Below are 12,517 nucleotides of genomic sequence, written 5' to 3'. Positions count from 1 at the left end.
GGTGCTGGGGGGCTGTCCGCAGCCGGGGGTTGCGGGCCCTCGCTGATGTCTTTGCGCCCGCCTGAGCGCTGCAGTGCGAGCCTGCAGCGCGAGCCTAAACCGGGGTGCAGGGGCTGGCCTGACGCCTCCTTACTCCTGTCCGACGCGTGTAAGGCATGCGGCAGAAATCAGTGCCGTTATTTACGCGTGGGAGGCTCCTGCTGTAAGTATTTGCAGGATTGCTCCCAAAAACGCACGCATTGCTCCCCGCCGTGTGTTATAAGCAACCCCCATGCACGGTGTTTGGATCCGAGTGTTTGGCTTGTGCGCTTAGACCGATTGTTAGTCGTGGTGATGGAAGAACGAGCAGAAGACCTTGAGCTTGCAGTGGTTTCCTGCGAGCTTTGGACAGACATGACTTGATAAGCTTGAAGGAGGGGGGAAAAGGGATCGCTGTGCACGCAGGGAGCGAAGGTGCTGGCTCCTTGGTGCGCATTCAGTTGCCACAGGGCAGTAAGGAGCGTGTGTGGGTGAGGTGGCAGGGCTGGGAGGTTTAGACTGGATATTAGGAAGAATTTCGTTATGGAGAGAGTGGTCAAACATGGGAACAGGCTGCCCAGGGAGGTGGTGGAGTCACCATTGCTGAAGGTGTTCAAAAAATGTGTGGATGTGGCACTTTGAGACATGGTTTAGTGGTCATGGTGGTGTTGTGTTGATGGTTGGGCTTGATGATCTTTAAGGTCTTTTCCAACCTTAATGACTCTGTGAAATAGTTCAGCACAGTTCACCCTGTGTGTGTTCTTCCTGTGGATGTTGAGTGGGAGAAGAACGAATGGGTGCGTGTGGGAAGATGCCCCTTTGCAGTGAGAGCGATCACTGAATCATAGAATCTTTGAGTTGGAAGCGACCTTTTAAGGTCATCATCCTCTGCAGTGAGCAGGGACATCTTCAACTAGATCAGGTTGCTCAGGGCCCCATCCAACCTCTCCAGCAGTGGTGCCAGGCCATTTTCAATACAGCTGGACCCTGCTTGCTCTCAAAACCATTGCCTGGCAAGTTTACTGCATTGCTTTCAAAACATCATGATAGTCCAAACCTACTTAATACTGCTTTAATTTCTGTGCAGGCCTCTAGCACCCTGGGTCTGAGTAGGCTGTGTGATCTCACTTGTCCAGATGCTGAAGGCTGGTCCAGGCCAGCAGCAGTTTCGGGGCGGACAGGGCAGCTTCTGTTGCTAACAAGAGCTCCATTTCATCTTGAATGAGATAGCCAATCGTGCGTATAGCTACAGGCAACTCATCTGTTGTGTTTCTGTGCTAATATAAAAATGAAGAAGCAGTGAGAATTGAGTTTTTTTCCCCAGTTGTTGGCTTCAAGATTTTCAGCAAAGCAACAGCGGAAAGCTTGCATATCGAAAGGTCAGGAGATGGGGCTTTTCTGATATCTACTCTGAATAGTCCGTGGCCTTTATGGCTGTATGAACTGAACACAGTTTCAAAAGCCAGCTTCTTTAAAAGTTTCTGAATCAGAAGTTACTATTTCAAAATACGATTCCAGATGTGTGATGTTAATTTTAGGAAGACCAGAATTTTTCCTGTAAGGACACTTTTTCTTTTCTCCCCTCTTCAGTCCTGTGCTTAACTAAGCTTGTGGAAATTCAGGTTTTAGAAATGCTCAGTCTCCTGTGTGAGAACGAGTTACTTCATGAGGGGAGGATGAGGGATGCATTGAAAATGAGTAAATGATTTACTGAATGATGGCTCCTCTTGGACTGTGTGCCTTGCATTTAGGTTTCTGGCAAATCATTTGGTTCATTTAGAGATTATAACCAAATGCCCATACTGTGACTCCACCATTAGGAGTATTTTTATAATATTTACCCTGGTTATAAAAAGCAGGGCAAGGGGAATTCATGGTTCTAGGTTAAGGGTGTTTCTGTCTAACCTAGGTCCCTGCTGGCAGTAGGAATGGGTACCTGTTTTCTGTTCCAAAGTTTCAGGTCTTTTAAGGTTGGCAGTATTTATTTTAGCAAGTTTAAGCCAAGATAAACGTCTGCAGTTCTGCTATTATGGGTACAGCAAGGGTGTTAACTGGTTCTCGCGAAGTTCAATACTGTTTATGACTTTCTGTAGTACTTTTGTGGTACAATAAGCTACCCATTATTTTCTCCTATGCATGCAAGTGATGAATCAGGCCTGGCTAGCTCAACAAGTGGTCTTGGTGCTGTTATTTCTTCCAGGCAGAGAAATTTCAAAAAGGCTGGATGACTGTATGTCTGGTCTTGGGAATTTGCATTAATCCCCTTTCAGTGATTCCACGGGAACACTGCAGCTAGTTTGAACACACAAAATATAATTTTCTTTTATTGGTTTATAATGCGTGCTGTGAAATGCTTCAGTATTTCCAACTGTCCTAGCAATGGCTTAGACCTTGTTTGCATGGAAGAAAATCAGTGCAAGTCTTTTGGTATAACTGAAGTATTCCAAAACACATGGACACTGTTCTGGAGTAGATTACCAAGGGATCTGTTCCAAAGCAGTCTAGTCTGTGACAGCATTCCTTGTCAGGTTTTATGGAGATAAGATCTTTGATTTCACAACTTGTCTGTGTGTCCTGCAGGAACCTATTGCATATCACATTTGCTGAAAGGTGTGTCTGTCAGAAAGCAAAATTCAGATTAATTGATACCCTGCTCATTTTATCCTGAAGGACAGACTCGGAGTCATGCTGTGTAAAACTGACATTTAGGGCTACTCTGGATGCTTACCCTTGTAGCACCTGAAGCTGCTCTTGGATTGTAGTGCTGTAATGCCTGCCGATTTCCTCAGTCAGTCATGCATACGTACCTGTTGATAGGATTGGATTTACAGACCCACAAATCCTGCTCTTTCATCCAGACTCTGCATTATTTGGCTTGAAAAGCTTCCTGGAATGCATAGGTCTGGTTGCAGAGCAGGATTTGTCATGGTGTTGAGAGCAGTGAATGAAGACTTGCTAACAGTAATCCACACAGGCTCTACAGAGGTGTTACTGCACAGTTACTCACTGACAATAACCATATAGCAAAATCTCTCTAGTGCGTGTGCATCACTGGAGGGCTTTGCATGTCGGCTGTACGCACACACACCTCCTTGCCAAAATCTCACTTGGAAGCCGTCCCAATAAGGAACAAGAAATTCACTCTTGACGTGGGTCTCAAACCATTATATGATCTCCAGATTGCTTTCTGAATTTTTCTAAGTGCGAACACTTTGTGCTTGAGGAACACATCTCAAACGAATGTCAGCCTCTTATTTTAAACCACCATTTCTGTTATGCAATCTTCCCATTCCTACTGCTCATTTCACTGCAATATTTGAGTCTCTCCTAAGTACTCCTGGATTTATTACATTTTTTGCTCAAGAAGAGAATAACATCCAAATTTCAGATCTTGGTTCACTCACTATTTAGCTTCCTGAAAGCAAATGTAGGGCAATTAAGCCTTTGTGTTGAAGTTATGAACTTCAGATTTGGGATTCTTTCCAAAAGCCAGTAGTGTTTCTGTCATTTTCTAACTTGGCTGAACAAGAATTATTTTAAATGAACCATGCAACAGATGTCATCTTTTTTTGTTGTTGTCTTTCAGGTTATTAAATGCAAGGCTGCTGTTGCCTGGGAGGCAGGTAAACCTCTCTCTCTTGAGGAGGTGGAGGTTGCTCCACCAAAAGCTCATGAAGTTCGTATCAAGGTAATTAAATCAATTGTTAGCTGTATGCATCGTATTTTGGAGCACTAAGTATTAAAGCTGAACAGTTTGTTTACCAACAGAAGGAACGTTGAATGGGTAGCATTAGTTCACTGGTATCTTCTTTACAAAGAGGAAAATTATGGTATTTAGATCTTATGTTTATGAAAAACACTTTTAATTTCTGCTGATCTCACTTCACAGTCTGGTCTAAAGATCATGGCTAGTTTTGGGGATCAGTGACAGTTGTTACAGACTAAGCTCCCACAAAACACCTGAGCTAGGAACAGCTTTGATCGTGTTTGAAGGGCAGCAGCTTCTGACCTGTTGCAGCTGTGTAACACACTGGATTTTACTTCAGTCAGGCCATAAGTTACTGACTGCTGAGCTGTGATTGTTCTCTTGGGTTCCCCATTCCCAAGTTTCTGATTTGATCAGGACTTTCCAGTATCCCATATCTGCCAAAATGTATACATTAAGGTGAAATTTCTCTCTGTAGAAAGGGTCTCTGTGTGGTGCTTAAGACTTAAACTGGATTTATGCAGTACTGAGAGTTCTGTGTGGTCTCTCTGGTCATTTTACCTTTGAGAGACTAACATTTCAAATCCGAGATGCCAACCTACTTTGAGACAACTTGGAGCACTGATTTCTAGCTTTAGGAAACCAGATGTCGTCATCTCTCCGTTTCAACATCAGAATTCAGTTGATGGAAATGAGAAAAGATGTACTATCATGACTTTACTTCTTCAAAGTAAGAAAAAGTGCCTTGCCTTGGCACTGCTGTGCCTCACCAGGAGTGAAAGTATGCTGGCCATATCACAAACGCTGCTAGGATTGACAAATTTGTCCCAGCAATTGTTCTGAGTTTCTGACCAAAGGGAAATATTTAGATCTGTGCTGCTAGTCTGTTCTTCAGTGTGCCTCAGATTGTATATTTCTTCACAGATAGTCGCCACTGCTGTCTGTCACACTGATGCCTATACTCTGAGTGGTGCTGATCCCGAAGGTTGTTTCCCTGTGATCTTGGGTCACGAAGGAGCAGGAATTGTAGAGAGTGTTGGGGAAGGAGTAACAAAAGTAAAGCCAGGTGAGAAAATACCTTACAAATTTTCTGCCTTCCTTAAAAGTGTTACTTTACTACAAGGTCAACTGTCAAACTGTGCCACTGAAATGCTATACTGCAGGAGTTAATGTAGATTTCTCTTGTCTGTGAGATAGAGCACTAATCTATTCAATATGCTCTTGTTTAATGCTTGAAAGAGCCCAGCATACCAATTTCTTGAAATTGGATCAATATAGTTAGAACAGGTTTGTTTTTTTTCAAATGATAGTTGTTACCTGTTGGTTTAATTAAAGGGCTTAAAAAAGTTTAATCATATTGTTCACTGTTGATTTGTGGTTGTTTTGTTTTACAGTAACATTCCTGTTTGTTCTAGAATGATGAACTTCTGCTGTCTGCTCAGACATGAGAAAAGTGTTTTATCTCTATAAACAGTGGTACTCTATGCTGTAAACAGTTTTTAATACACAAAGAAGGTTTTAAGTGAACACAAGCTCACATAAAAGCCATAAAATTGAGTAACTTCATTTTTTTCCTAATGCCTTGCTTGACTTGATAACTAGTCACAGAATATTTTCTATTTTTCCTTAGGGGACACTGTTATCCCTCTATACATCCCCCAGTGTGGAGAGTGCAAGTTCTGTAAAAATCCTAAAACAAATCTGTGCCAGAAGATAAGGTCTGTATGCTTTTTATTTTGACAGACAGTATAGTATTTGTCCAATGTATACTCACTCTAATTATCAAAAGTAATTGACAGGAGTTATCTTTGAAGAATAAATCTCTTGATGCATCATTTAATGACTTGTAAAGTACGTGTTTTAGGGAGTCAGTTATGCAGTGCTTTCCATTCTTCCTTAAAATGTCTTTTTTTTTTTTTTTTTTTTTTTGCCTTTAAATAAACCTGTTTCTCTGTTTTCATCTATGTGAAGGTGTAAACTGCTGGCTTGTGTCCATAGCTTTGAAAACACAAGTGCTCTGACCACATTTAATCCATACTTAAGGGAAGCACTTCAGGGAATTCAGCTCTCGGTAGTCAACACCAAAGCTGTCAAGTGGTACAGAACTATAAAGAAAGCACTTTTTTCCTTAACGCCCGCTTCCCAGCTAAATTTCCAGTTCCCATTCTGAAAAAGTCTCCCAAACCCAAGCAAAAACTCCAGTGACGTAGTTGACAGGTGCTATTCAAGGGAAGTGTACTGAAGGCAGTGAAGACGAGGGTGTGGTACCATGGCATAAGCAGTTAGTGCTGATAGCTAATGAAGTCAACATGTTGATAACAAAGTCAACATGTTGATAAACTCCCATTTCTTTCACTGCTTCCGTGGAGAAATTAACAGCATGAAGTTTTAGGAGTTTAACATGTAATTTCTGTGAACTCCTGTTTTTTTTGGAATGGTTAAAAAATAACAGTGCAAGTATGCCAACTGCATCTCTGTGCTGCTTAACAGATACTGTCTGGTGAGAGTATTTACTGCTTAAGACACTGACTGTACTTTCCTGTGTTTGCCTTAAGAATTACTCAAGGGAAAGGACTGATGCCTGATGGTACCAGCAGATTCACCTGCAAAGGAAAGCAGATTTACCACTTCATGGGGACTAGCACCTTCTCAGAGTATACTGTGGTGGCTGATATCTCAGTAGCCAAGATAGATGCTGCAGCACCTCTCGATAAAGTGTGCCTGCTGGGTTGTGGCATCTCTACTGGCTATGGGGCTGCTGTTAACACTGCTAAGGTAAAGACTGTGGCTGCCTCTGGCTTTTCTCTATGACTATATCTGAGCCCAAGTACACAGATAGCTTAGGGACTAGATTAGCACTGTATACATGGTGTAGCAAATTTCTGTTTTTTCTTCCTCTTCAACCAATGAAGTTTAGCTAAGAATTTCTAACTTCTCCCTAACGGCCGGATCAGGTTAGAAGAACCTGATGCCCTTTAGAAGAAATCCAGGTAGAAGATTTTCCATCCCTTTTGATACCAGATAAATTCCTTTTCCATTTCATCTTAATCCGGCTGCAAGTCATTCTGGTAGTTTGAAGCTCAGGGTGAGACAGCTGGAGCATGAGTGTAGGGGAGGTCATGGGAGTCAAGTCTCTGGGCAAAAAGAAAAGCTTAGTACCTAAAGAGCTTTTGGATGAAATGTCTGTCTAGTTTCCCTTACCTAAGTGATAAAGTCTCATAGCTATATATATTTGCTTCTGTGTTTCCTTCATTACAAACTTCTTAACCTGTCTTTCCCACTCATGGGGAAGGATGAATTTTCTTTGTTGCTCATGGCTATTCTCTTATTCCTAGGTGGAACCTGGCTCTACGTGTGCCGTCTTTGGTTTAGGAGGAGTTGGGCTGGCAGTTATTATGGGCTGTAAAGTAGCAGGAGCATCCCGGATCATTGGCATCGACCTTAACAAGGATAAGTATGCCAAAGCCAAAGAGTTTGGAGCTACTGACTGCATTAGCCCTCAAGACTTCAAGAAGCCTATACAGGAGGTGCTGGTTGAGATGACTGATGGTGGTGTAGACTACTCATTTGAGTGCATCGGTAATGTTGGAGTCATGGTGAGTGTTTGCATAACAGTAGTACATAGTGGGAGGGGATAGCTAACTGCCACTTAGTTTAGCTAAATAGCAAAATGAGCTGCTTTCTTGTTACAGAAAGTGTGCCATGCCAATTTATTTATTTTTTTAAATAGTAATGATAACTGCTATGACTAAAAAGGCCAATTTACATCCAATCCTAATTATGTAATGAAAGCAGGTGCTACTTCTTAGGTTGAAAATGGCACTTACAATTTACAACCTTTCTTCCTTAATGGGAGTTCTTTGAAATCCTGAGTTTTCTTATGTCAACAGTTGAAAAATTAACAAAACCCATACAAAATACTTTGTAAAATGAACAGTAAAATCTCAAGGACCACTTGGTATTTCCCTAATTCCTCAAGTAATGAATTTAACCTTTGGAAATGCAGAAGTATTACTGAATGTAAAGCTAGGTTTTCAGGAATGACAACAGCATTCCTAACTGTCAGTAACATGGTCTACATTGTCTCTCATTATAGTTTATCCCAACTCCCAGTGGGAGTTCAGAGTGACTTTTCCAGAAGCCAGATGGGATACAAAAAGAGCAAAGTCAATCTTAGTATAAGATTCACTTATCAGTATAGGGAGTCTGAACCAATGGAAAATTTAACATAACTTTCAGTGTATTTATTGTTCCTTAAATACTAATGTGGTAATTCATGAACTGAGGGAAAGGAAGTGCAACCTGTGCCAGTCTACACAGCATAAATGTTAGCAATAAACACTCTGCTTTGTCCTATCCATCTGTGAAGAGATCTGCCTTGGAAGCCTGCCACAAAGGTTGGGGAGTCAGTGTGATAGTCGGAGTAGCTGCTGCTGGTCAGGAGATCTCCACACGGCCATTCCAGCTAGTAACTGGGCGGACATGGAAAGGGACCGCGTTTGGAGGTAACTCTCTTTTGATGTGGGGATAAAAAATAATTTACTATGGGTTAAAGCTGGGAAGAACACAGCACCTTGCTTTTGCTTGTGCAAGAAGTGTACTACTGTCAGGCTATTCATAAATGATGTGTTGACTTTTAAGATAAAGACTTTTAAAATCTGGTATTCCTACAGACGGGCTACAAATAAACATATTGGTAGGGTGTCTCGCATATTTTGAAGGGAGAATACAACTATATGCTATCAGCACTAAAGGAGTGGTATAGAAGGATTGCTTTATAACCAAGTGAAGGTTTGGTTCAGTTTGGTCCAGTGAAAGGACCCAGTCTTTGGGGAGATGGGAACTTACGTATTCCTATCACAACACAAACATGTTTGTGTTGCTTAATCACTAAGCAAACTGTGGAGCTAACATGGGGGTGTGCTATAAAGAGCTTTAAAATAAAAAGGAACAATGCTTGATACACATTTGCTGCTGTCAAACCAGAAACACGTTGGGACTTTTACAGCTCCAGATAACTTGGGGATTCACTAATTGCCAAAGTTCATGGAAGTATCCAACCTTGATGTTATTATTAGACTGCCCTTTTTCCAATTAATACAAAACTTGGTTGGGTTATAAAGATACATAGCGGGGCTGATAGAGATGCCTCATGCATGCTTTCCTAGGTGAGGGCTGCTGTTACGTTGAATGCTGAAATACCTAGTGAAAGGTTAGTGTACTTACATGTTTGGATAATGTTTGCTCTTGCCAGACCTAGCTGTCCTCTTGCATTCCTTACTCACTGCCTAAGTAAGGCAGCAGGGACAAACTGGTCTCAGTTCCTTTTCATATTTATCACAGAAGTGCCTGCGTAAGGGTTGCATTTTTCCTTTCTCTCTCTTTTCCGAGGTGGGTGGAAAGAGGAAAAACAAATGCATGCTTTCTGTCTTTCAGGTTGGAAGAGTGTAGACAATGTACCAAAACTGGTGACTGACTACATGGCCAAAAAGATCAAGGTTGATGAATTTGTGACTCACACCCTGCCTTTTGACAAAATTAATGAGGCTTTTGAGCTGATGCATACAGGAAAGAGGTAATGTTTGTAATATTGAAAAGTGTAGAAGACATTTCTTGATGAGACACTGTCAAAATATAGATTCCCTGCTCTCTGTCATGTTTTAAACAAGGAGGATAAAGGCTGACATAAACCATGCATGTTCACTCTAAGATAAACAAATACACTTTCTCTGAGCTTCTAGGCATGTGCCAAAACACAGGCAGAGAGTAAAAAGCATGTCACGCTGATAAAGGGGACAAGTCTCTTCTAGGCTTCCAACATTGCTAAAACATTCTTCTTCAGAAAAAGAAATTTAAAGAGACTGAAGGGGTGTTCACATTAATACATTTTTACAAGTCATTAAGCTGTTAGTCTATTTTAATTAAATAATAAATTGCAGTGTGTTTTCAAACTATTTAGGATAGATTACCAGCAAAACCAATCAATCACTTTGAATGATCTTTTAATATGGTACATTTTAATTTTTTTTTCTCTAGTTTGACCTGGGGTAGAATATTCATATGATGGTTTTGTATTTAATATACATCAATTTCTGCATATATTAAGACAAATGGCAGTTTGGACTGTTCATACTGCAGACTTAGGCCATAGCTATATTGAACTTCCTAGTGAGGCCCAACTCCACTGCACATTGAAGTGACCCTACTTGCTCGTAAAAAAAAAAAAAAAAGGCTGGATGTGTGGTAAGCCTTGCTGCCCCTACAGCAGTATACATTGCAAGTAGTGATCAACCTGCAAAAGCAGTGCAAAGTAGGGTATTCTTACCAGAGGATATATTGGGTGATGCTTGTAAACCCTGTACAGATATGGGCATGGATGTGCTTGTGGGGAAAACGGGGAACAGCATGGGGATACTGTGGCAGAACTTGTATCTGTAGGTTAAAATATAACGCAGAAAAAGGGGAAAGGATTAGATAGTTGTAGCCTAAGGTGCAATCAAAGCTTGTCCTGCTGTGTCTTTTCAAGAGGAGGCCCCTTTTAAATATGAGTTTTAATGAGATGCTCTGTAATTTGTTGGAAACTCAGGGACTCTTAATGAGATAGCTACCAGTGCCTCTAAGAGTAGAAACCAGCTTATTTAGCAGACTAGTTCACATATTTTAAGAATGTGTTTTGAATGAGGGGAAGAATCAGCAGGTGGACAAGAGGAAAAAATTGGAGAGATGTTCTAATAAAAACCAAAATCTTTTCCTGCATATTTGCACTAATGCAGGCAACTCCGTTTATCCATATTTAGGTTCATCTGCAGATGGATAAATAGTTACCAGCATTATCTCAAGAAACCAGCATGGTCTTTGTATTTGATCTCAATCCATATTCATGTATTGTATGCAACTTTCTCAAAAGTAATAACTTTATCTCATAGGTATTCCTGTTTTGGATGAGTCAGTTAACAGTAACTGCACTTGCACTTTTTAATATTGGAAACAGTGCATCTACACAAATTTCATCCAGTAGTTGATGCCCTTTCCCAGTTAAAACTTCTGTATCATTTCAATGCTTTTTTCTTACATGAGCATGTCCTATGAAACTAATAATGAAAGTTACTTAAAATTCTCCAAGCAGCCAAAAGGGAATGCCTGTAAATATTAATGTTCCTGACTGATATTCTTGACTAGCTGCTGAAAATTGACACTCATGTAGTTTGAAAAAGCTTCCATTTTGAGTAACTTACTGGGGGAGAGACTGAAAAAAACCAAAGATAACAAGCATTACTAACCCATTTTTAACCAGGAATTTTAATAAATATTACAGGCATAAGCATAACTTCATTCTTACAAGAGAAAGAAGTTAAAGTATGTCTTGGCAATGAAGGGGAGGGGAGAGAAGGGGAGAAAATGGACTTACTGGTATTTTTTTTTTCTTTTCCATTTTAAGCATTCGAACTGTCCTAAAGCTTTAGAGCCAAATGTGGACCTTCCAGTTGGCCAGCAACATAGTAACTGTCCTTTTATAATGGAATTTCTGATAGAGGGTAGAATCAAGCAAATGAAAACTCACTGGGCCTAAGAAGATGATGTATTACAGGGTGAGCATTCTGAATGTTAAATAACAAAAAAATGGTAACCAATGAATAGTGTTATATAATTAGTATTGGTTGTGCAATGTCTGTTTCTATACTTGTTCTTCAAATTCAATAGTGCCTAACTCAATCTACTTAATAAAAGCTTATTTCTAAACAGTGTTGAACTTGCTGACCATTAAGACTGATGATGATTGCTGTGTCTTACTGTAAAATCCTTAGAGGAAAACCATATATGTGTACATGACAGAAGAGAAGACTTCCTCAGAGTCAATAGCAAATGATGTGGGATTCATTACACTAGGCAGTTTGCTAAGCACAGGTGGGCTGAGAAGCAGCATTGGTGGGCTGTAACTGTGCTGAGAGAGGGGCAAGAACTCCACCAGCTGTCAAGCGTATGAGGCTATTCTAGGACTACAAAGGCCATCCAGTTCTACCTTGAAGCCAACTGTACACCAGTGTGGTTGGATGTATGACCTAGGTGTCCAGGTGTACCTATGTTCACTTCAGAAGTCCCTATTCTGCCTTATTTCTTACTTGGCTCCCTACAGTAGCTGTAGGCAGGCATCTTGCAAAGAAGGTAGCATAGACTAGTCACTTGCCCTAGTGGTGTCCTCCAAGACTTCAACAGCACAGTTTTGCCATTTCTGTAAACACTGGCACTTGAAGCAGCCTTTGCAGCCAACACTGCAAAATCAGTGTGGGATTGTTACCTCTAGTCAGAAATACGATCATGATGCCAGTGAAGCAGGGAACATTACTATTAGAGCAACAGTTTGTTCTACCAGGGAACAAAGAACATTGTGGGATGAAGGCTTTGGGGTTTTGTGGGTTGGTTTGTTTGTTGGAAGGGGGAGGTATTAAATCTTAATTTTGGAGTTGAAGGTTTTTTTCTTAAGTGTAGTTGAAGTGATCTGACTAGATAAAGTTTCTTTGAATTGAAACCTGAAAGCAGTGCCACAGGTCCAGAAAAAACACAGGAACAGCAGAAAACAGACTGCAAAGCAGAGGGAGAAAGGCTACCCAGTTAAGAAGTTACATACATAAAAAGTCAGTGCTTTTCAGTGAACGAAGGACACTGATCAAGAGAGAAGTTTCATGTTTTAAGGGAGCCTGGTCAAAACAACTGTTACAGAGAACTCTGAATGCAAACAGTAATCTTAGAAGAAATTCCTTCTCAGCGCTAACAACTGCCTTACCCTAAGACACT

The 12,517-nt window shown here is 40.8% G+C and overlaps 1 protein-coding gene across 1 annotated transcript; it reads left to right on the top strand.

Annotated features, from left to right (window-relative positions):
- The first annotated feature begins 2,047 nt into the window (after positions 1 to 2,047).
- On the top strand, positions 2,048 to 11,464 carry ADH5 (alcohol dehydrogenase 5 (class III), chi polypeptide). The gene is made up of 9 exons (XM_010290721.1): positions 2,048 to 2,062; positions 3,605 to 3,706; positions 4,649 to 4,790; positions 5,355 to 5,442; positions 6,280 to 6,499; positions 7,060 to 7,320; positions 8,094 to 8,229; positions 9,161 to 9,299; positions 11,163 to 11,464. Exons 1-9 carry the CDS (start codon positions 2,048 to 2,050, stop codon positions 11,185 to 11,187), a joined length of 1,128 nt encoding a protein of 375 aa, XP_010289023.1. The 3' UTR covers positions 11,188 to 11,464.
- The last annotated feature ends 1,053 nt before the right edge of the window (positions 11,465 to 12,517 follow it).

The sequence above is a fragment of the Phaethon lepturus genome, unplaced genomic scaffold (genome assembly GCF_000687285.1).
Source record: "Phaethon lepturus isolate BGI_N335 unplaced genomic scaffold, ASM68728v1 scaffold6267, whole genome shotgun sequence".
NCBI lineage: Eukaryota > Metazoa > Chordata > Aves > Phaethontiformes > Phaethontidae > Phaethon > Phaethon lepturus.
This window is presented reverse-complemented; position numbering and strand designations above follow the sequence as displayed.